Below are 22570 nucleotides of genomic sequence, written 5' to 3'. Positions count from 1 at the left end.
AGATTCTTGCTTTCTGATGCAGAAGCTTTTACTCTTGGCTGACCATGTGTGCAGAAAAATGTCTACACACAGTATGTGCTGCCATTCTGTACTGTGCAGTGATACATGAAGGCATGGGCTCGGGTTAATACGCCTAGGCTCCAGCTTTGGCTCCGCTGAAGCTGGCGGCCCCTGGCAAATTACTTTGATTCAATCACCTGTGACGCTGAAGGCTGCCTACTTGGTGAAATTTAAGTGAGCTGTATGTAAAATGGGACAGGGTAGGTGTTCAGTAAATGACTCCCTTTCCCACTACTGAGGCTAGAGGGACCTGGCAATCTAGTACAGGAGGGTGAGAAAGCTAGTAGGGAATTTGAGAAAATAGAACATTCCCTAACTATTGTTTGATTCCCGTCAGAGTCCATTGTTTTCTTTCCTCCAGTTGAGCCACAATTGGACATTGACTTCTATTTCCTTCATACTCACAGCTAACTTTGTCATAACCTAGAGCCTCTACAGAGGAAGCCAGAAGAGGCTGAAAGAGTGAATAGTATTTACTGGTCCATTAGGACCAGCTAGTTTGAGATAAGGAACATTTTATTAAAAATTTTTGAATTAGCATAGGCTGTAATCTATGTCTCACAGCTACAAAGACTAGACAGGCCAGGAAACAACCTGCATTCCAGGCCCAGCTCTTCCATGAACTTGCAGATGACCTGCACAAATCATTTTATATGTGCTTGCCGTTTTCTGTGTTAATCAGATTATCCTTACTGAATGAGTGAGGTCTTCTCCAATAAAGATGCAATGTGAAGGCACTTTTCAAAAATAAAAGAATGGGGGAAGAAAGAAAAACTTGGAACTTTTTTCTATTTTTTTTTTTTTTTTTTATAAACAAAACTACCCAGGTTTATTTGCCCTCCTCCTCCTTCCTGCTTGCTGCTGTGTGCCGTTCCACACGCAGTCAGGGGAGGGCTTCTCTGGCCTCTTCAGCTGTAATCTCCTGGGAGTAGAGGTCAGTGAAGAGAGCTGGCAGCCAGTAGTGGGCCTCCCCTGGGGCCTGTAAGTCCAGCCACGCCAACCCTTCCTTCAGCAGGTGTTCCTGGAGGGAAAAGGGAAGAAGAGCGGTTTGAGAACAGGGAGGTTCCGTAGACAAAGGGTAGGTAAGCAACCCCCAAACCTATTTTGGCTTCAGTGAGGTTTTCAAACTAAATCTACTAAGTGCCTTCAAACATTTACACAACTAACTAAATGAGCTGTTTGGCCTTGGCCTTTGCCTGAATGTGAAAAATGCTACGAAGTCATTTAACTTGTGCTGCTGAGGAAGAGGGGTAAAGCCTAGCATAGTGGGATATAGTGGAAAGAACACATGGCTACAGAAATATTTGCTGTATGGCCTTCAGCAAATCACTGCCTCCATTTTCCCAGAAACAACACAGAGATCACTGTGTTTTTTGTTTTTTTTTTTTTTGAGGCGGAGTCTCGCTCTGTCACCCAGGCTGGAGTGCAATGGCCGGATCTCAGCTCACTGCAAGCTCCGCCTGCCGGGTTTACGCCATTCTCCTGCCTCAGCCTCCGGAGTAGCTGGGACTACAGGCGCCTGCCACCTCGCCCGGCTAGGTTTTTTTTTGTATTTTTTAGTAGAGACGGGGTTTCACCGTGTTAACCAGGATGGTCTCGATCTCCTGACCTCGTGATCCGCCCATCTCGGCCTCCCAAAGTGCTGGGATTACAGGCTTGAGCCACCGCGCCCGGCCTGAGATCACTGTTTAGCTACCTTTGAGTTAACTTATACCAGGTAGCAAACATAATTGACCATACTTATGCAAGAATAGACTCAGTTCCTAGAACTGGAAATATGCTCAAAATGGGTTGGTTCTGTCCAATATCATTAGGTAGATAAATATGTTATCCCCATTTTACAGATGAAATGAAAGGTTTAGACAGCTGAATTGCTTGGATAAGGAAAAAAGGTACTGAAGCCAGAGTTGTTAACATTGCTCCCTCTTCACATTCATTCTTCAGTACCACAAAATGTTTATGTATAAAGCTAGAGTATATACTATGCAATATAATGCTTAGAGGATAATTACAGATATGTAATTAACATAGTTAATAATTCCCATCACTGTACTAACAGTGTTACTTTCAGTACAAACTACGTTAATCTCCTGACCAGTCCAGGCTCAGCATGTTCAGGAAAGAGAGTGTCGGTTCCCCAAGTAGCAGGGGCAGCCTGGTATTGTGTGCACAGCAGAGTTAGGAACCTGCCTTCCTGAGTTCTACCTTCTTGGTAGCATGAAGAGAAGTGCTGGGCTTCCTTCTAGCATGGCAGCAATAGCCTTCAAGGCAGAAGGCCAGCAAAGCAATCCTGAAGCTCCTGCCTTTGTGAAACCCACATCCTCCCAACTGGGGCCTGCCTTTGTGGAACCCACATCCTCCCAACTGGGGCCTGCCTTTGTGGAACCCACATCCTCCCAACTGGGGCCTGTCTTTTCTGGACTGTTCCAAAGTTGCATACCAGCACTTGCCGCGCTCGCTCGGTCTCCCATTTAAGACTGGCTTTGATCTCACTGACAGTCACGTAGCCATTCTTCTGAAGGAAGGAGGAATGGGGATTGAATCAGTTAAAGAGTGCACCTTCCCTTAGAACCCAGGACCTGCCCAGGAACAACAGACTTATCCAGACAGGAGGAAAAGCTGTCAAGCATGAGGGAACACAGAAAATGTTTAAAGGTTCCAGCGGGGAGAGAGACAAGTGACTTTCAGCATGACAGAGGTAGGTTGGTGGGTTCAATCTTAAAAGTGGAGTCCAGGCCAGGCACAGTGGCTCATGCCTGTGATCCTAGCACTTTGGGAGGCTGAGGTGGGGGTATCACCTGAGGTCAAGAGTTCGAGACCAGCTTTGCCAACATGGTGAAACCCCATCTCTACTAAAAATACAAAAATTAGCCGGGCATGGTGGCACATGCCTGTAATCCCAGCTACTCGGGAGGCTGAAGCAGGAGAATCGTTGGAACCTGAGAGGTGGAGGCTGCAGTGAGCCAGAGATTGTGCCACTGCATGCCAGCTCTGTGCCACTGCATGCCAGCCTGGGCGACAGAGTGAGACTCCATCCCAAAAAAACAAAAAAAGTGGGTCCCTTGTACTAACATGTTAAGTTAGACTTCTGCAAAGCACTCGAGCATGACAAGGGAAGATTCTGAACAATTAACTGATAGGAAGAAGAATCATAAACTGCTAATAATATTCATTATTTAAATATTCAGCCCTTGCCCTGCCTCATTCTACTCATCCTCCAATACAGAAAAGCCCCTCCCTTATTTAGTTCTGTTTTACATTATAAAGAAAACTGGGCCAGGCGAGGTGGCTCACGCCTATAATCCCAGAACTTTGGGAGGCCGAGGCGGGCACATCACCTGAGGTCGGGAGTTCGAGACCAGCCTGGCCAACATGGAGAACCCTCATCTCTACTAAAATTACAAAATTAGCTGGGCGTGGTGGCACACGCCTGTAATCCCAGCTACTTGGGAGGCTGAGGCAGGAGAATCACTTGAGCCCAGGAGGCTGAGATCGTAGTAAGCCAAGATTGCGCGATTGCACTTTGGCCTGGGCAACGAGTGAAACTCCATCTCAAAAATAATAAAGAAAACTGAACATATCTACCCTAAATACTTGATGGGGATTTGGGGGAAGATAGCATATGCTTAAGGCATAATGAGGGACAGAGGCATGGCAAACAAGATTTTTTAAAATCTGTTTTTGAAGAATCCATAAAGTAGTTTCAAAAGACATCAGAGTCTGGCTACCCAAAGAAATCTAGTTAGTTGTCTGCATGTCTGTCTACCTGACTAGACTGTAAGCTCCTTGAGAGCAGGAATTTTATCATTCCTATCTTTATATGCCCCACAGCCTGGCCCAGTGCTTTGCACTGTAGCTGCTCAATAAATGTCTGCTGAACAAGAACAGGCCTGAGTAGTGCATCCATTGGATAGTCTCAGCAAAAGACCTGCATAATGGGGAGCAGGAGCTCAGAACTGCTGACAGCCTTGCATCCCAGTACCTGCACACACACACACTCGAAGGTGCACCAGTACCTCTGCCAGCTGTAGCACCACGGTGTGATCCATATTGAGCTCAGCTGGAACAGACTGAATGAGGTAAGTGCCGCCCACAGGGATGATGCCGAAGCCAGTGCCAAGTGCCTTTAGTTTCTTGATGGCTCTGATCAGGTCGTCTCTGAGGTGAGGAAGAGTTGCTTAACGACCCTTGGAAGATCAGACCTAACAACACAGTTTCAGCTCTGCCCTGGGCAGGACACTGACAGAAAATTTAAAAGACTGCACAACTCCCAGGCGCAGTGGCTCATACCCATAATCCCAACACTTTTGGGATGCCCACATGAGAGGACTGCTTGAGCCCAGGGGTTAGAGACCAGCCTGGGCAACACAGCAAGACTTTGTCTTTACTAAAAAATAAAAAAATAAAAAATTAGCAGGGCATGGTGGCAATCGCCTATAGTCCTTGGGAGGCTGAGGTAGGAGGATCACTTGAGCCCAGGAGTTCAAGGCTGCAGTGAGCTGTGATTGTGCACCACTGTACTCCAACCTGGGTGACAGAGCAAGACCCTGCCTCTAAAATAATAAAAGGCTGCACAACACTCAACTATGTCAGTAAAAAGACAGGGTCAAGGAGCAATAAGTGATGCTTTGACAATCACAGGAGTCAGGCTCTCTGCTCAGCAAACCACTCATTCCAACACCCAGACAGAGGTCAAAGATACACCTGCAGATGCCCATCAGGAAACGTGAATGAGTGAGCTGAAGAGGCAATAGGGGGTAGTGTCACCTGTGGCAAACTAGAGAATGCTTATCTACTTTAAAGGGGGCAACCCAGCTGATTATTGCCAAGTGGAAATTCAAGCCCAATACTACCAAGTTTTCTGATTCTAACTGAAATCAAAGAAGAAGAAAACCTACAAAACAGTGTGTAGATCACATATCCAGCCCACACACAGAGTTTAAAACCTCTGCCAAAGCTCAAAAATATATCACCCAAACAGCCAGGGAAAGGGCACTTTTAGGTAGATTGGAATGCATTCTCCAACTCTCAAGAATAGCAAACTGAAATGCTTCAAATGCTCACCCTCTCTTCATGAGAATTTGCAATGAGTATGGCTAGTAATCTTTTGTTATCACTTTCCTTTTTTTTTTTTTTTTTTTTTAAAGAGATGAGGTCTTGGCCAGGTGCAGTGGCTTACACCTGTAATCCCTGCACTTTGGGAGGCCGAGAGTTTGAGACCAGCCTAGCCAACATGGTGAAACCCCATCTCCACTAAAAATACAAGAACTAGCAGGGCGCGGTGGCAGGTACCTGTAATCCCAGCTACTCGGGAGGCTGAGGCAGGAGAATCACTTGAACCGGGGAGGCAGAGGTTGCAGTGAGCCGAGATTGCGCCACTGCGCTCCAGCCTGGGCAACAGAGCGAGAGTCCATTTCAAAAAAAAAAAAGAAAAGTAGAGATGACATCTTGCTGTGTCCCAGGCTGGAGTGCAGTGGTGCAATCATAGCTCACTGCAGCCTAGAACTATGGGTGCGTGCCTCAACACCCAACTACTTTTTGTAGAGACAAGGTCTCACTACACTGCCCAGGCTGGTCTCAAACTCCTGTCCTCAAGCAATCCTCCCACCTCAGCCTCCCAAAGGGCTAGGATTACAGGTGTAAGCTACTGCACCCAGCCTCGTTACTTTTCTTTGAATATTCTACGTCTTCAAGATCTCATAGTAGGCTGACTCCTTGGAAGTTACATCAAAAACAGCCTTTTATCTTTTCTCAAACTGGACTCACACATAGAGGCTGGTGAACTAGATCAATTTATATTCCATCATCTCACTACCACCTCCTTCCCCAGCCTTTCTAGGCACCTACTCTAGTCTCCTTGGCCTCAAATAATCTCAAGACTATATACAGCCCTTGGATACAGTCTAACACCTGCAATCCAAGCACTTTGGGAAGCTGAGGCGGGCAGATCACTTGAGGCCAGGAGTTCAAAACCAGCCTGGCCAACATGGTGAAACCCCATCTCTACTAAAAATACAAAATTAGCCGGGCAAGGTGGTGCACACCTTACTGGGGAGGCTGTGGCACAAGAATTGCTTGAATCCAGAAGGCAGAGGTTGCAGTGAGCTAAGATCAGGCCACTGCACTCCAGTCTGGGCGACAGCAAGACTCTTTCTCAAAGAAAAACAAAGACTATATATAGCCCCAAGTTTGTTAAAAAATAATACATGAAGAAATGCTTGGAAGGAACTACATTAAAATATATAGCAGTTGTAATCTCTTAGTTGAGAAATAATGGTTTTTGTTTCCCTTTTTATATCTCTATATTTTCTGTTTTCTAAAAATAGCCAGGCGTACGGGCCCATGCCTATAATCCCAACTACTTGGGAGGCTGAGGGGGGAGGATTCCTTGAGGCTGCAGGTAAGCAACGATCTTGGTAGCAGTAAGCTATGATCGTGCCACTGTACTCCAGCCTGGGCAACAGTGAAACCCTGTCTCTTATTTTTTGTTTGTTTCATTTTTTTTTTTTTTCTGTACAATATGGAGATCATACAGATTTCTAAGCTAGCCTAGACATGAGGAATAGGGAGAAAAGAGTTCCATCTGAATTTTTAAATTTTTTTTTATTTTAAGACGGAGTCTCGCTCTGTTGCCCAGGCTGGAGTGCAGTGGCGCGGTCTCGGCTCACTGCAAGCTCTGCCTCCTGGGTTCACACCATTCTCCTGCCTCAGCCTCCCGAGTAGCTGGGACTACAGGCGCCTGCCACCACGCCTGGCTAATTTTTTGTATTTTTAGTAGAGTCGGGGTTTCACTGTGTTAGCCAGGATGGTCTCGATGTCCTAACCTCATGATCCACCCACCTCGGCCTCCCAAAGTGCTGGGATTACAGGCGTGAGCCACCACGCCCAGCCCCCATCTGAATTTTAAAGACCTCTTTCTGTACTCCAAGGGATTGAAAGAAGACCTACTGACTGACATCCTGGGCGAACTTGCCCCTTCCCTTCAACACCTGTTGATGTAGTTCCTCCAAAGTTATCAGACCTATTGGAGACAGAAATCAGAAAAAGAGATTACCCACTTTAAATAAGTCGACAGCCATTACATTCCAGTGGCCTATGAATAGCAAGTAACATTCTAGTTCCTAATTTTTTTTAACTCTCTCCTTGGCCGGGCACAGTGGCTCGCGCCTGTAATCCCAGCACTTTGGGAGGCCGAGGTGGGTGCATCACCTGAGGCTGGGAGTTCGAGATCAGCCTTACCAACATGGAGAAACCCCATCTCTACTAAAAATACAAAATTAGCCAGGCGTGGTAGCGCATGCCTGTAATCCCAGCTACTAGGGAGGCTGAGGCAGGAGAATCACGTGAACCTGGGAGGCAGAGGTTGCAGTAAGCCAAGATCGTGCCAGTGCACTCCAGCCTGGGCAACAAGAGGGAAACTCTGTCTCAAAAAAAAAAAAAACAAACACTCTCTCCTTATGAAATAACTGGCCATAATATGAGAAATGGATTCTGAGACTTTGCTAGGCCTGTCAACAGAGTGAGAGCCATGAAAATCTAAAAACAAAAGCAGTGTCATCTTTGAAAAACTATAAATGTCCTCTTGACATCAAGGCCGTGTCTATTTATAGTCGATGATGATTTGTAAATGGTTTTAAGTTTTCTTTCTGCAACTTCAATCCACACCATTTAATGTGCTTACTAAGAAAGATGGCATCAGGCCGGGCGTGGTGGCTCACGCCTGTAATCCCAGCACTTTGGGAGGCCGAGGCGGGCGGATCACAAGGTCAGGAGATCGAGACCACGGTGAAACCCCGTCTCTACTAAAAATACAAAAAATGAGCCGGGCGCGGTGGCGGGCGCCTGTAGTCCCAGCTACTCGGGAGGCTGGGGAAGGAGAATGGCGTGAACCCAGGAGACGGAGCTTGCAGTGAGCCAGGATCGTGCCACTGCACTCCAGCTTGGGCGACAGAGCAAGACTCCGTCTCAAAAAAAAAAAAAAAAAAAAAAAAAGAAAGATGGCATCACCCAATGACGAATTTTAAGGTCACATTTTAGGGAACACAGAGACTCAGCTGGCATTCCCATACGTCAGAGAGACAGTGCAGGACTACAGTTACTAATGAGAAAATCACTCCAGACACATCAGACATCAGGGGAAAAGGCCTATTTCCTACCTCCCTACTATTTTCTGTACTGAGTAGGGATTAGACCTTCCTGGCCAAAGATCTTTGGAGAACAGAGACAATCGTTCAGGTAATTCTATTTACCCTTGGCCATGGAGACTTGCCATGGATTCAACTGCATGAAACAGCTAAGATGTCTCTCAAGTCCTTAGAGGCCTGTAGACTGCAGGACGGAAACGATAATCTTTTACGGTTTTCTCCCTCTCAGAGAAGTCCAGAGTCCAGTTCACAGGACCCAGCCACCCTCACCTCCATTCCGATGCTTCAGCGCCAGGCACACTTCGATAATTTGGACACCTAGTTCGTAATAGAAGTCCCCCACGCCCAGCATCTCAGACCAAAATCCTTTTCCAGCTACAAGACAGAAAAACAAAATCTCGGTTATTGATTAATTTATATCCCTTCTTTTCTTTCAAAGCTGCATTAAAACATCTATCGTGGCCGGGCGCGGTGGCTCAAGCCTGTAATCCCAGCACTTTGGGAGGCTGAGACGGGTGGATCACAAGGTCAGGAGATCGAGACCATCCTGGCTAACACGGTGAAACCCCGTCTCTACTAAAAAAATACAAAAAAACTAGCCGGGCGAGGTGGCGGGCGCCTGTAGTCCCAGCTACTCGGGAGGCTGAGGCAGGAGAATGGCGTGAACCCAGGAGGCGGAGCTTGCAGTGAGCCGAGATCCCGCCACTGCACTCCAGCCTGGGCGACAGAGCAAGACTCCGTCTCGAAAAAAAAAAAAAAAAAAATTAAAAAAAAAAACATCTATCGTATGGGAAGTTTTCCCTGCATGGCATGAAGTTCTTCTGCTCCATTTGCTACTCAGGAAAAAATCAGACTTATTACGGTAACTCCTGCTGAAGAACAGGGTCAGACAGTTCCAGAGGGCAGGCAATCTAAAAGTCATTTCTGGCTGGCTGCAGTGGCTCATGCCTGTAATTCCAGTACTTTCAGACACCGAGGTGGGCGGATTGCTTGAGACCAAGAGTTCGAGACCAGCCTGGCCAACACAGCAAAACCCCATCTCTACTAAAAATAAAAAAAAATTAGCCAGGAGTGGTGGCGTGCGCCTGTAATCCCTGCTACTTGGGAGGCTGAGACAGGAGAATTGCTGGAACCCAGGAGGCAGAGGTTGCAGTGAGCCAAGATTGTACCAACATACTCCAGCCTGGGCAACAAGAGCGCAACTGTCTCAAAAATAAATAAATAAATAAATAAATAAATAAATAAAAATTGAAAAAATAAAACAAAAGTCATTTCTATTTGGCTAATTCTGGCTCAGGATACTGAAAAAACGAGTTTCCATTCACACAACATACAGTGAAATATAATGGGAAATACGGTCTAGACAAGACTAAGAGAAAGAATATGCAGACTCAGCATCCAAAATCCACTGATGTTCTGCAAGTTACCAGGAGTGTAGAAATAAAAAATAAAATACGGGCTGGGCGCAGTGGCTCACACCTGTAATCCCAGCACTCTGGGAGGCAGAGGCAGGCGGATCACCTGAGGTCAGGAGTTTGAGACCAGCCTGACCAACATGGAGAAACCCCGTCTCTACTAAAAATACAAAATTAGCCAGGCATGGTGGTAGGCACCTGTAATCCCAGCTACTCGGGAGGCTGAGGCAGGAGAATCGCTTGAACCTGGGTGGTTGCAGTGACCCAAGATCATGCCATTGCACTCTAGCCTGGGCATCAAGAGCAAAACTCCATCTAAAAAAAAAAAAAAAAAAAAAAAAAGAAAAGAAAAATGCAGGTTGTAGAGCAGTAGTAATTATAATCCCATGTATGTTTAAAAAGTCGGGGCCAGGCCAGGAGCGGTGGCTCACGCCTGTAATCCCAGCACTTTGGGAGGCTGAGACGGGTAGATCACGAGGTCAGATCAAGGCCATCCTGGCTAACACGCTAAAACCCTGTCTCTACTAAACACACAAAAAATTAGCCAGGCATGGTGGCACACACCTGTGGTCCCAGCTACTCAGGAGGCTGAGGCGGGAGAATCACTTGAACCCAGGAGAAGGTTGCAGTGAGCCAAGATTGCAGCACAACTGTACTCCAGCATGGGCAACAGAGCGAGACTGTCTCAAAAAAAAAAAAAAAAAACACTAGGGCCAGGCACGGTGGCTCACGCCTCTAGTCCCAGCGCCACTCGGGAGGTTGAGGCAGAAAAGTAACTTGAACCCTGGAGTTGAAGGCTGCAGTGGGCTGATTGCACCAATGTACTCCAGCCTAGGTGACAGAAACCTCAACACTAAAAAATAATAAATTAGTAATTTTTTTTTTTTTTTTTTTGAGATGGAGTCTCGCTCTGTTGCCCAGGCTGAAGTGCAGGGGCACAATCTTGGCTCACTGCAACCTTCACCTCCCGGGTTCAAGTGATTCTCCTGCCTCAGCCTCCTAAGTAGCTGGGATTACAGTCACATGCCACCACGCCTGGCTAATTTTTAGTAGAGACAGGGTTTCACCATGTTAGCCAGGATGGTCTCCATCTCCTGACCTCATGATCTGCCTGCCTCAGCCTCCCAAAGTGCCAGGATTACAGGCGTGAGCCACCATGCCCGGTCAATAATTTTTTTTTAAGTTTATAAGTATGAGGAAGGGCTCAGTGCAGAGGCTCACGCCTGTAATCCCAGCACTTTGGGAGGCCAAGAAAGGCTGATCACTTGATCCCAAGAGTTCAAAACCAAACTGGACAACATGGTGAAACCTCCTTTCTATAAAAAATATAAAAATTAGCCAGGTTTGGTGGTACAGGCCTGTAATCCCAGCTACTTGGGAGGCTGAAGCACAAGAATTGCTTGAACCTGGAAGGCAGAGGTTGCAGTGAGCCAAGATGGCACCACTGCACTCCAGCATGGGTGACAGAGCAAGACTCTGTCTCAAAAAAAAAAAAAAAACAAAACTTTTTTTTTTTAAACAAGGTCTTGCTGCAGCCTCAACTTCCTAGGCTCAAGCAATCCTCCTACCTCAGCCTCCCAAGTAGCTGGACTATAGACACATGCCACCACACATGGCAAATTTTTTTTTTTTTTTTTTTTTGAGACGGAGTCTCGCTCTGTCGCCCAGGCTGGAGTGCAGTGGCACGATCTCGGCTCACTGCAAGCTCTACCTCCCAGGTTCACGCCATTCTCCCGCCTCAGCCTCCGAGTAGCTGGGACTACAGGCGCCCGCCACCACGCCCGGCTAGTTTTTTGTATTTTTAGTAGAGACGGGGTTTCACCATGTTAGCCAGGATGGTCTCGATCTCCTGACCTCGTGATCCACCCGCCTCGGCCTCCCAAAGTGCTGGGATTACAGGCTTGAGCCACCGCGCCCGGCCTACACATGGCAAATTTTTATAGTTTTTGTAGAGATGGGGTCTCGCCATGTTGCCCAAGCTGATCTTGAACTCCTAGATTCAAGTGATCTGCCTGCCTTGGCCTCACAAAGTGCTGGGATTATAGGCATGAGCCACTGCACCTGGCCAAAATTAAATATTTTTTAATAAAGAGGGAAAATGCCATAAAAAATTCTACTGTAGATCATTCAAGGAATGATCATGGACACTGGCTACTCAGCCTATAGTTGGTCTATCTTCCATATCAGACAGTAACTAGCCATCCTGCTAGGTACTCCCTAAAGATGACACCTTCTGGGTCTTCTTGTAGGCCTTTCTAGCAGATACCCCAACAGTGGTAACAACTATGTGAGCTTCTGTCCCTAAGGTTCTCTATAAGAACACTGGAACCCTACAGACAACTTCTTACAGGCCAGCGGATCCACGCCAATGGTTGCACACATGTCCTGGAACTGCACACGGAACTCAGGATTCTTCCGGATCTCCTGCTTGTGCTTGCTGGCAAATTCCTCCAGGTTGGTCTTGAACATGTCCAACTGCTTTGACATCTGTTGGATGGACAGGGAGTGGTGAAGGGCAGCCCAGCCAGATGATAATCAGATGCCAAAAATAGGTGCCCAGTCCTGTGGCATGGCAAAGGCTGAAATAACCAGTCTCTCTCAGCCTACCATTATGCTGTTTACCATCTATCTCTCTCTTTATCCCTGCCTCTCCTTCACAGTTCTGTTGTCAGCAGAAATGGGATGCTGTACTGTTTTCTCACTTCCAAACTAGACAATTTTTTGTGCGTTCCTGTTCTAAAATCAGGATGTATTTAATAATCAAGGTGCACATATATACATGCACAAAAAAAGAACAAAGTGTTATATATAATGTGGTATTCCTTTTCTTTTACCCAGAAAAACTTATTAATTTGAAGATGTACCTAATAATTCATTGTATCTTAGAAATGAGGGAATGCAGTGTTCACCCATTAGAAAATCTTTACCGCCCGATGGAAAGGGTGGACGGGAAAAAAATGAAGTGTTGCATGAATCTGTTTAACCTATGAGTCTGGCCAGGAATGGTGGCTCACACCTGTAATCCCACAATGGATCACTTGAGCCCAGGAGTTCAAGTTTAGCTGGGGCAACATAGCAAGACTCTGTCTCAATCAATCAACATATATATATATTTTTTTAAAATTTTTTTTTGAGACAGAGTCTTGCTTTGTTGCCCAGGCTGGAGTGCACTGGCACAATCTCAGCTCACTGCAACCTTAGCCTCCCAGTTCAAGCGATTCTCTTGCCTCAGCCTCCTGAGTAGTTGGGACGACAGGCACACACCACCACACCTGGCTAATTTTTGTATTTTTAGTGAAGACAGGATTTCATCATGTGGGCCAGACTGGTCTCGAATTCCTGACTTCAAGCAATCCATCAGCCTCAGCCTCCCAAAGTGGTGGGATTACAGATGTGAGCCACCGCGCAGGGTCAATCAATCAATCAACCAACCAACCAATATAAATTTAAAAAAAAAACTTTTGAGTCATGAACCTCCCTGGGGATCAATTCCAGATAAAGAACTACTCTGGGACTTTAATTTGCCAGATTGCATTTCATGTTAAATACAAAAGACTTGGGGATTTTCTGACTTTGTATTACCCCTTCTCTTTTCCTAATTAACAAGGACCATCTTCTATTCCACCAAGAATAAGCACTCCTAGCCCAATATTTCTCACATAAAACTGTTAGAAACCTCCACATTCTTTTAATCACAATTTTCAGTTGATTCCTGCAGTCATCTCCCCTGTGAGTGGGAGCTTTTGAAGAGCACAGCCTGGGCCTACTATTTTTCTTCAGCTCACAGCCCCGTTTTCCTGTTTAACAGCTTCCTCCTCTTCTTCCCCAATCACAATCACTGCGTAAACTTGGAGCATGTAAAGAGCAGGGAAGGGCTGGAAAAGAAAACTGCACAGGAGCTGCACCCCCATCACTCACACACTGTCCTGGTGTGTGCCTAGATGTCATGATGGTGGTGTGGGTGCCACAGGTTAGGCAATATTTTCATTTTATTCTGAAGTATTTAAAATGAAAAGCCCCAGAGGACGTAAATCAATAACAGCTCTACCACTTACTACCCATATAACCTTGGATATATTACTTAACACCCCAGTGTCCCAATTTCTTTTTCTTTTCTTTTTTTTTTTTTTTGAGACAGAGTTTTGCTCTTGTCGCCCAGGCTGGAGAGCAGTGGCACAATCTCGGCTCACTGCAACCTCCACCTCCTGGGTTCAAGACATTCTTCTGCCTCAGCCTCCCAAGTAGCTGGGATTACAGGCATGTGCCACTACGCCCAGCTAATTTTATATTTTTAGTAGAGATGGGGTTTCTCCATGTTGGTCAGGCTGGTCTCGAACTCCTGACCTCAGGTGATCCGTCCACCTCGGCCTCCCAAAGTGCTGAGATTACAGGCGTGAGCCACCACGCCTGGCCTTTTTTTTTTTTTTTTTTTTTTTTTTTTGAGACAGAGTCTTGCTCTGTCCCCCAAGGTGGAACGCGGTGGCAAGATACTGGCTTACTACAACCTCTGCCTCCTGGGTTCATGCAATTTTCCTACCTCAGCCTCCTCAGTAGCTGGGACTACAGGAGCCAGCCACCACGCCTGGCTAATTTTTGTATTTTTAGTAGAGACGGGATTTCACCATGTTGGCCAGGCTGGTCTCGAACTCCTGACCTCCAGTGATCAGCCTTCCTCAGCTTCCCATAGTGCTGGGATTACAGGCTACCCCACAGCGCCCAGCTCTCAATTTTGAACTCAGAATACGGCCAGGCACGGTGGTTCACGACTGTAGTCCCAGCACTTTGGGAGGCTGAGGCGGGCGGATCACCTCGGGCGGATCACCTGAGGCCAGGAGTTCAAGACCAGCCCAGCCAACATGGCGAAACCCTGACTCTACAAAAAAAATACAAAAATTAGGGCCAAGCACGGTGGCTCACACCTGTAATTCCAGCACTTTGGGAAGCCAAGGTGGGTGGATCACAAAGTCAAGAATTTGAGACCAGCCTGACCAACATGGAGAAACCCTGTCTCTACTAAAAATACAAAAACTGGCTGGGCGTGGTGGCTCACGCTTGTAATCCCAGCACTTTGAGAGGCCGAGGCGGGTGGATCATGAGGTCAGGAGTTCGAGACCAGCCTGGCCAAGATGGTGAAACCCCGTCTCTACTAAAAATACAAAAATTAGCCGGGTGCAGTGGCGGGCGCCTGTAATTCCAACTACTCGGGAGGCTGAGGCAGGAGAATCGCTTGAACCTGGGAGGTGGAGGTTGCAGTGAGCCGAGATCGCGCCACTGCGCGCTAGCCTGGGCGACAGAGCAACACTCCGTCTCAAAAAATATATATATATATATATTAGCCGGGCGTGGTAGCGCATGCCTGTAGTTGTAGCTACTCGGGAGGCTGAGGTTGGAGAATCACTTGAACCCGGGAAACGGAAGCTGCAGTGAGCTGAGATCATGCCACTGTACTCCAGTCTGGGCAACAGAGCAAGACTCCATCAAAAAAAGAAAAAAAAAAAAACCCTCAGAATAATAGGGTTCCCTCCTTATGGGACTGTAATGAGGACTGAACAAGACAGTATATGTAAAGAAAATAGACAAATGCCTGGGACGTTACATGCCTGGGACGTTACAAGCATGTAATCACTCAAATATGTTGGCCATTATTGTTATTAGCAAGTCACCTAAAAGATCTCAGCGGTTCAGAAATCAAAATTTGCCAAACACCCTATTTCTAGTTCAATCTACACAATCAAATTCGTAACCAAGGTGTTTTGGCCAGCCCTGTTAGGTCTCCCTCCCTGCCTGGGGCCCCCCAGCCGACTCACCTGGGCTAGCTGGTCCTCAGCCAAGACCGTCCCTCGCTCCTTATACTTGGCCTGTCAGACAAAGAGACCAGCATGAGTTAAGAGAGTGGGCGCTGGGGGCCGCGCGCAGTGGCTCACGCCTGTAATCCCAGCACTCTGGGAGGCGGAGGCGGGCGGATCACGAGGTCAGGAGACTGAGACCATCCTGGCTAACACGGTGAAACCGTCTCTACTAAAAATACAAAAAATTAGCCGAGCGTGGTAGTGGGCGCCTGTAGTTCCAGCTACTCGGGAGGCTGAGGCAGGAGGATGGCGTGACCCGGGAGGCGGAGCTTGCAGTGAGCCGAGATCGCGCCACTGCACTCCAGTCTGGGGGACAGAGCAAGACTCCGTCTCAAAAAAAAAAGAAAAAGAAAAACAAGAGAGTAGGCGCTGGGGTCCCCCACTTGTGCTGCCACAGCTTTGGGATGAAAAGAGGGGTGTTTCTCTTAAATGGTTTTCTTAGGGAGAAGGATAGGGTGAAGAAGTAGAATCGACGACTGTAGATTTGTGAGTAGAGTCCCATTTGTAGTTAAAACTTGGGTAAGTGGGAGAAAGAGCTGGGCATCTGGGAACGCTGCCAATCCACCGGAAGCTGGAGACATTCTGTATCCCGGGGCCAAGAAGCCCGTCTCAGATTCTGCTGGGAGGTGATTAACGGGTAGGACTCGGCTCCGAGAGAATTCAGTCTCGCACGGGTCAGGGGCAGGTTGTGGGTCGGCCTTCTTCCTGCTCACCTCTGCAAGTTTCTTCTTGGCGATGGCGCCAGCTCCCACCCCACGGCGGTGCATTCCCACCCTGGGCCCGCGGGCCGCCCAGCTGCAGCGACCCCAGGTCTCCGCGTCCCGGGCTCCGCCGCCCGCTCCCCAAGGCGGAAGCCCGAGCCGCGCGTCATCTGCACGCGCCGGAAGCCACGAGGCGCATTTCCTGCTGCGGGGCTGAGTGTCTCCGGTTGCTACCAGTCCGGCGACCCCGCCTTTAGCTAGTGGCCAAGATTCGCAAAGCCTCGCAGCGAGGAAGGCACGAATATTCGCGCGCGGCCGAGGCCCTCGTTGGCTAGTGCTGGGACGTGGAGCCCCGGCCGCCAAGACCCAAGCTTGTGCATTCCGCCCACGTAGGCGCCTGGGGCCTTGGTCTTCCTCGACTGCCCCTCCACTGCCTGGAGGTCATCAAATGCCCCTGGACCACCTCTTACGTGCCAAACGCTGTGTTGGCCATCCAGGGTTCCATATTGAGCATAAAATAGCCCTCTGCCCTAACGGAGTTAACCTGTTGGAATCACATACAAAGGATTCTGACTACGAAGGGCCTTGAAGTTAAGTTGAACTCTGAAGTCAGATTGCCTGGCTGCGAAGCTCAGTTCCACTACATATGGTACAGGAACTTAAGGCAAATTATTTTAATGTCTTTATGGTTCACTATCCACAGTAGTAAAATAGAATAATACCTACTCATGGCCGGGCGCGGTGGCTCAAGCCTGTAATCCCAGCATTTCGGGAGGCTGAGGCGGGTGGATCACCTGAGGTTAGGAGTTCGAGACCAGCCTGGCCAACAAGGCGAAACCCCCGTCTGTACTAAAAATACAAAAAAATTAGCAGGGTGTGGTGGTGCGCATCTGTAATCCCTGGTACTTGGGAGGCTGAAGCAGAAGAATCTCTTGAACCAGGAGGCAGAGGTTGCGATGAACCAGGATTGTGCCATTGCACTCCAGCCTGAGCGACAAGAGCGTGACTCCGTCTCAAAAAAAAAGAAAAAAATGTAGTAAATCATATCGTGCAATGCCTGGCACACAAATAAATATCAGTTATGATTGTTATTCATTTTTTGAGATAAAATCAGTCATCTGTGGCTGGGCGCGGTAGCTCACGCCTGTAATCCCAGCACTTTGGGAGGCCGAGGTGGGTGGATCACGAGGTCAGGAGTTCAAGACCAGCTCGGCCAAGATGTTGAAACCCCGTCTCTACTAAAAATACAAAAAATTAGCTGGGTGTGGTGGCTGGTGCCTGTAATCCTAGCTGCTCCGGAGGCTGAGGCAGAGAATTCCTTGAACCTGGGAGGCAGAGGTTGCAGTGAGCAGAGATCCTGCGGATGCACTCCAACCTTGGCGACAGAGCGAGACTCCGTCTCAAAAAAAAAAAAAAAAAAAAAAGGAAAAAAAATGAAAAAGACCCAGGTTCCTTAAGCGAACCAGGAGGTGGTAGTTAGGCTTCTCCACATGGAAACCCCTTAGTCTCACTGGCCATGGCCAAAAACCTGCAGTTGCTTCCATGTTTAGGTGCTGACCACCAAGGGTCCCGGGTTGGAAAGGAAGAGAGAAAGAGAGAGAAACGGGGAGAGAGAGAGAGAGAGAGAGATTCCCCTTTATGGAGCAGAAAGGAAAAGGAAAAAGGGGGAAAATAAATCCCAAACTTTGGGCTTACGTTTTCCTCCTGGCTGTCTCGCCAAAATATGTTAACGGTGGAGGGTGTCCAGGTTCTTGGGGTCTTGAAAAAACAACTGGACAAAACACACAAACAAAGCAAGGAAGGAATTAAGGGATTTATTGAAAATGAAAGTAGCGTGGGCACGGTGGCTCATGCCTGTAATCCCAGCACTTTGGGAGGCTGACTCGGGTGAATCACTTGAGGTCAGGAGTTCGAGACCAGCCTGGCCAACATGGTGAGACCCTCGATCTACTAAAAAAAAAATACAAAAGTAGCCAGATGTGCTGACACACACCTGTAATCCCAGCTACTCGGGAGGCTGAGGCAGGAGAATCACTTGAACCCGGGAGGCCGAGGTTGCAGTGAGCCAAGACTGCACCATTACACTCCAGCCTGGGCAACAGAGGGAAACTCCATCTCAAAAAAAAAAAGAAGCCGGGCGCGGTGGCTCAAGCCTGTAATCCCAGCACTTTGGGAGGCTGAGACGGGAGGATCATGAGGTCAGGAGATCGAGACCATCCTGGCTAACACGGTGAAACCCCGTCTCTACTAAAAAATACAAAAAACTAGCCAGGCGAGGTGGCGGGCGCCTGTGGTCCCAGCTACTCAGGAGACTGAGGCAGGAGAATGGCGTAAACCCGGGAGGCGGAGCTTGCAGTGAGCTGAGATCCGGCCACTGCACTCCAGCCTGGGCGACAGAGCCAGACTCAGTCTCAAAAAAAAGAAAAAAAAAAAAAGAAAAAAGAAAGAAAACTCTACAGTGTGGGAGTGGGCCCAAGCATAAGGGCAGGCAGATCACCTGAGGTCAGGAATTTGAGACCAGCCTGACCGACATGGTGAAACCCTGTCTCTACTGAAAATACAAAAAATTAGCCAGGCATGATGGCACATGCCTGTAATCCTAGCTATTAGGGAGGCTGAGGCAGGATAATTGCTTGAACCCGGGAGATGGAGGTTCCAATGAGCTTCAAAATGTAACTGTCGTTTTGGACCTAGAGGAATGGTGGAACCATGAGTACAATGAGCTTCAATCCCCAAGGATTTTTACGGAGCAGACTGTCATACCAGCCCTACGCCACCAATCTCTGAGTGTTTGTTTATTTATTTACTTTGAGACAGAGTCTCGCTCTGTCGCCAGGCTGGACTGCAGTGGCACGATCTTGGCTCACTGCAACCTCTGTCTCTTAGGTTCAAGCAATTCTGCCTCAGCCTCCCGAGTAGCTAGGACTACAGGCGCACGCCGCCATACCTAAATTTTTTTTTTTTTTTTTTTTTTTTTTTTTTAGTAGAGACAGGGTTTCACCATGTTGCCCAGCCTGGTCTCGAACTCCTGAGCTCAGGCAATCCGCCCACCTTGGCCTCCCAAAGTACTAGGATTACAGGCGTGAGCTACTATGCCCAGGCTATTTTTTATTTTTATTTTTTATTTTACTAGAGCGCAAACACAGTCCCCCACTACCACAAATTACGCAGTCGAGTTTGCCACATTTGGGGAAATCGCAGGAGTCGGCACGTTCGAAGTGCAATGGATGAGCCTCGCCCTAAGAAAACCACCTTCAGGATAATGGTATCTCCCCTGCCAGGAAAGTATTGAGTGTTTATGAGAAAGAGAAATAATGTTCTGTCTTACTAAAGCCACTATTATTTTGTGTTTTCCTGTTATTTGAAGACAAATTTATTTCTTTTTTCTTTCTTTTTTTTTTTTTTTTGAGACGGTGTTTCACTCTTGTTGCCTAGGCTAGAGTGCAATGGCGTGATCTCAGCTCACCGCAATCTCCACCTCCCGGGTTCAAGCGATTCTCCTGCCTCAGCCTCCCGGGTAGCTGGGACTACAGGCGCACATCACCACACCTGGCTAATTTTTGTATTTTTAGTAGAGGCAGGGTTTCGCCATGTTGGCCAGGCTGGTTTCAAATTCCTAACCTCAAGTGATCCACCCACCTTGGCCTCCCAAAGTGCTGAGATTCCATGCAGGAGCCACCACCCCCAGCCATCATAAGAGGTCTTAACTACATAACTTCCAAACACAAAACTTGGTCCCTTAGGTACTCACTGACACCATCTAGATACACCTGCTTCCTCCCTTACTCTTTGACTCGTTATGCAATGCCCTAAGGTATGCACACTGATCTGCTCACTCACAATGAAGAACTTAGATTTAATAATTCATGCCTTCAAATGCATACACACATGCCTAGTCCCTTTTTTTTTTCTTTTTTTTTCTTTTTTTTCAGATGGAGTTTCACTGTTGTTGCCTGGGCTGGAGTGCAATGGCACGATCTCGGCTCACTGCAACCTCTGCCTCCCAGGTTCAAGCGATTCTCCTACCTCAGCCTCCGGAGTAGCTGGGATTACAGGCATGTACCACCAAGCCTGGCCAAGTTTTTGTATTTTTAGTAGAGACGGGGTTTCTCCGTGGTGGTCAGGCTGGTCTTGAACTCCCGACCTCAGGTGATCGGCCCGCCTCGGCTTCCCAGAGTGCTGGGATTACAGGCGTGAGCCACGGTGCGCCCAACTTCTCCTTCTTTTTTTTGAGACCAAATTTCGCTCTCGTTGCCCAGGCTAGAGTGCAGTGGTGTGATCTCAGCTCACTGCAACCTCTGCCTCCCGGGTTCAAGCGATTCTCCTGCCTCAACCTCCCAAGTAGCTGGGACTACAGGTACCCACAACCATGGCCGACTAATTTTGGCTTTTTAGTAGAGACGAGGTTTCACCACATTGGCCAGGCTGGTCTTGAACTCCTAACCTCAGGTGACCCACCTGCCTCGGCTTCCCAAAGTGCAGGATTATAGGCGTGAGCCACCACGCCTGGCTTGCCACTGCGCCCAGCTGTGCCTAGTCCCTTAGATGCACAAAGTGGACCTCAATAGCTACACTTGTGGCCACACTCTGGCAGACATGCTCATCCTCCTATGCAGATACATTTGTACCCTTTTATAATTTTAGGGAAAATATGCTGACCAGTGATATCCTGGTAAGGGTTTAACAACTACCTTGCCAGGCTGGGAGAGGGGAACCCTGATTTGTAGCATTTGCCTATGTCCATGGTGTAAATACTCTGACTGTGGGCTTGATATGTTGCCAGGATGGTATATGGTGGCTATTCACAGGTGCTATCACAGGGCACTATAGCTTTGAACAACTGGGCTTAAGTGATCCTCCTGCCTCAGTCTCTCAAGCAGATGGGACAAAGGCACTTGCCACTGTGCCTGCTTCCAGCACATCACAGAATGCTGACCATCACGGAATCCCTCATTTGCTTTAACTGAGTCATTGGCTTCGTGGCAGGTTGGCTAAGAACATGGTCTTTTTTTTGTCGGGGGATGGAGTTTCGCTCTTATTGCCCAGGCTGGAGTGCAGTGGCGCAAACTTGGCTCACCACAACCTCCGCCTCCCGGGTTCAAGCGATTCTCCTGCCTCGGCCTCCCGAGTAACTGGGACCACAGGCATGCGGCCCGACACCCGTCTAACTTTGCATTTTTAGTAGAGAGAGGGTCTCTCCATGTTGGTCAGGCTGGTCTCGAACTCCTGACCTCAGGTGATCCGCCTGCCTCGGCCTCCCAAAGTGCTAGGATTATAGGCGTGAGCCACCGCGCCCAGCCAGAACATAGTCTTTTAATTTTTTTTTTTTTTTTTTTTTTTGAGACAGGGCCTCATTATGTCACGCAGGCCGGAATGCAGTGGTGCCATCGTAGCTCATCATAACCTTGAACTCCTGGGCTTAAGGGATCCTGTGACCTCAGCCTTTCAGGCAGCTGGGACTACAGATGCATGCCACTGTGCCTGGTTAATTTTTTAAAACTGTCATAGAGATAAAGTCTGGCCTTGTTTCCCAGGCTGATCTTGATCTCCTGGGCTCAAGTGATCCTCTCACCTTGGCCTCCCTAAATACTGGGATTACAGGTGTGAGCCAGTGCACTCAGCCTCCAGTTGACCTCTAAGATTTCTTTCAGCTCTGACATTCTTGGTTTCTATTCCTTTAAATTCCTGGAGCTCCTGGAATCTATACACACAATTTAGAGCAAGTCTTTGTTTAGAGGGTTTGTTTTAGTGATTCTCCATGATAGAACTGATTATCTAGGGGAGAAATTTGAATCTACATTTCTGAGGTCTTGGATGTCTTCAGGGGAGGTTGGTGAATCAAAAAGAGTTAGTTTTGAGCTGGACATGATGGCTCACACCTATTAATACAATTCCAGCCACAGAGCAGAAGTGGGTGGAGTACTGAGGCAGGAAGATCTCCAGCCCAGGAGTTTGAGGCTGCTGTAAGCCATGATCACACCACTGCACTGTAGCCTAGGCAACGGAGGGAAACCCCCAACTCTAAAAAAAGAAGTTAGTTTTTTTCCATTTGTACAACGTTCTTACTGTGGGCTCGGCATTGTGCTAGGCATTTTGTAAACATTGTCTTCCTTTTTTTTGTATATATCATGGTGGTCTCATTTAAAGCCTTATCATAACCCTTTAAAAAAAAGATAATATGATAATTGTTATCAACCATGCACTGCACTGCCTCCACGAGGTAGAAAATTAAAAGCCTTAAAAAGCCTACAAAACTACCTATCGGGTTCTATGCTCACTACCAGGGTGACAGGACCCGTACTACAAACCCCAACATCATGCAATGTTCCAATGTAACAAATCTGCACATAAATATCTGTATCTAAAATAAAAGTTGAAAATTTTTTTCAAAAAGAAAATTT

General features: G+C 47.7%; 1 protein-coding gene and 1 non-coding gene across 8 annotated transcripts; both read right to left on the bottom strand.

Moving 5' to 3' along the window:
* Nucleotides 1-558: 558 nt before the first annotated feature.
* Nucleotides 559-16312, bottom strand: SNF8 (SNF8 subunit of ESCRT-II). 7 transcript variants are annotated; one of them, XM_045374957.2, is made up of 8 exons: nucleotides 16182-16312; nucleotides 15427-15477; nucleotides 11968-12106; nucleotides 8475-8579; nucleotides 7009-7081; nucleotides 4077-4218; nucleotides 2501-2575; nucleotides 559-1081 (listed from the first exon to the last, which is right to left on the bottom strand). In XM_045374957.2, the coding sequence occupies exons 1-8, from the start codon at nucleotides 16233-16235 to the stop codon at nucleotides 944-946; spliced, it is 777 nt and encodes a 258-aa protein (XP_045230892.1). In that variant the 5' UTR covers nucleotides 16236-16312; the 3' UTR covers nucleotides 559-943. The 7 variants fall into 7 exon arrangements, 6 of the variants coding, with proteins under 6 accessions (XP_045230892.1, XP_045230893.1, XP_065387444.1 ...); XM_045374958.2 differs by having other exon boundaries at nucleotides 2501-2572; XM_065531372.2 differs by having other exon boundaries at nucleotides 816-1081; nucleotides 8310-8579.
* Nucleotides 16313-19298: 2986 nt separating this feature from the next.
* LOC123569604 (U1 spliceosomal RNA) lies at nucleotides 19299-19458 on the bottom strand. The gene has a single exon (XR_006693420.2). It is a non-coding gene; the product is annotated as a U1 spliceosomal RNA (small nuclear RNA).
* Nucleotides 19459-22570: the final 3112 nt, after the last annotated feature.

This window comes from Macaca fascicularis, chromosome 16 (assembly GCF_037993035.2).
Source record: "Macaca fascicularis isolate 582-1 chromosome 16, T2T-MFA8v1.1".
Lineage (NCBI taxonomy): Eukaryota > Metazoa > Chordata > Mammalia > Primates > Cercopithecidae > Macaca > Macaca fascicularis.
Note: the sequence above shows the minus strand (reverse complement) of the source record. Positions and strands in the feature narration are given on the sequence as shown.

Coding starts and splice junctions, on each gene's coding strand:
- SNF8 (XM_045374957.2), bottom strand. CDS start 16,235: ATGCACCGCCGTGGGGTGGGAGCTGGCGCCATCGCCAAGAAGAAACTT. Junction 7,082..8,474: donor GCTGAAGCATCGGAATGGAG/GTGAGGGTGGCT, acceptor TGTCTCCAATAG/GTCTGATAACTTTGGAGGAA. Junction 2,576..4,076: donor TGGTGCTACAGCTGGCAGAG/GTACTGGTGCAC, acceptor TCCTTCCTTCAG/AAGAATGGCTACGTGACTGT.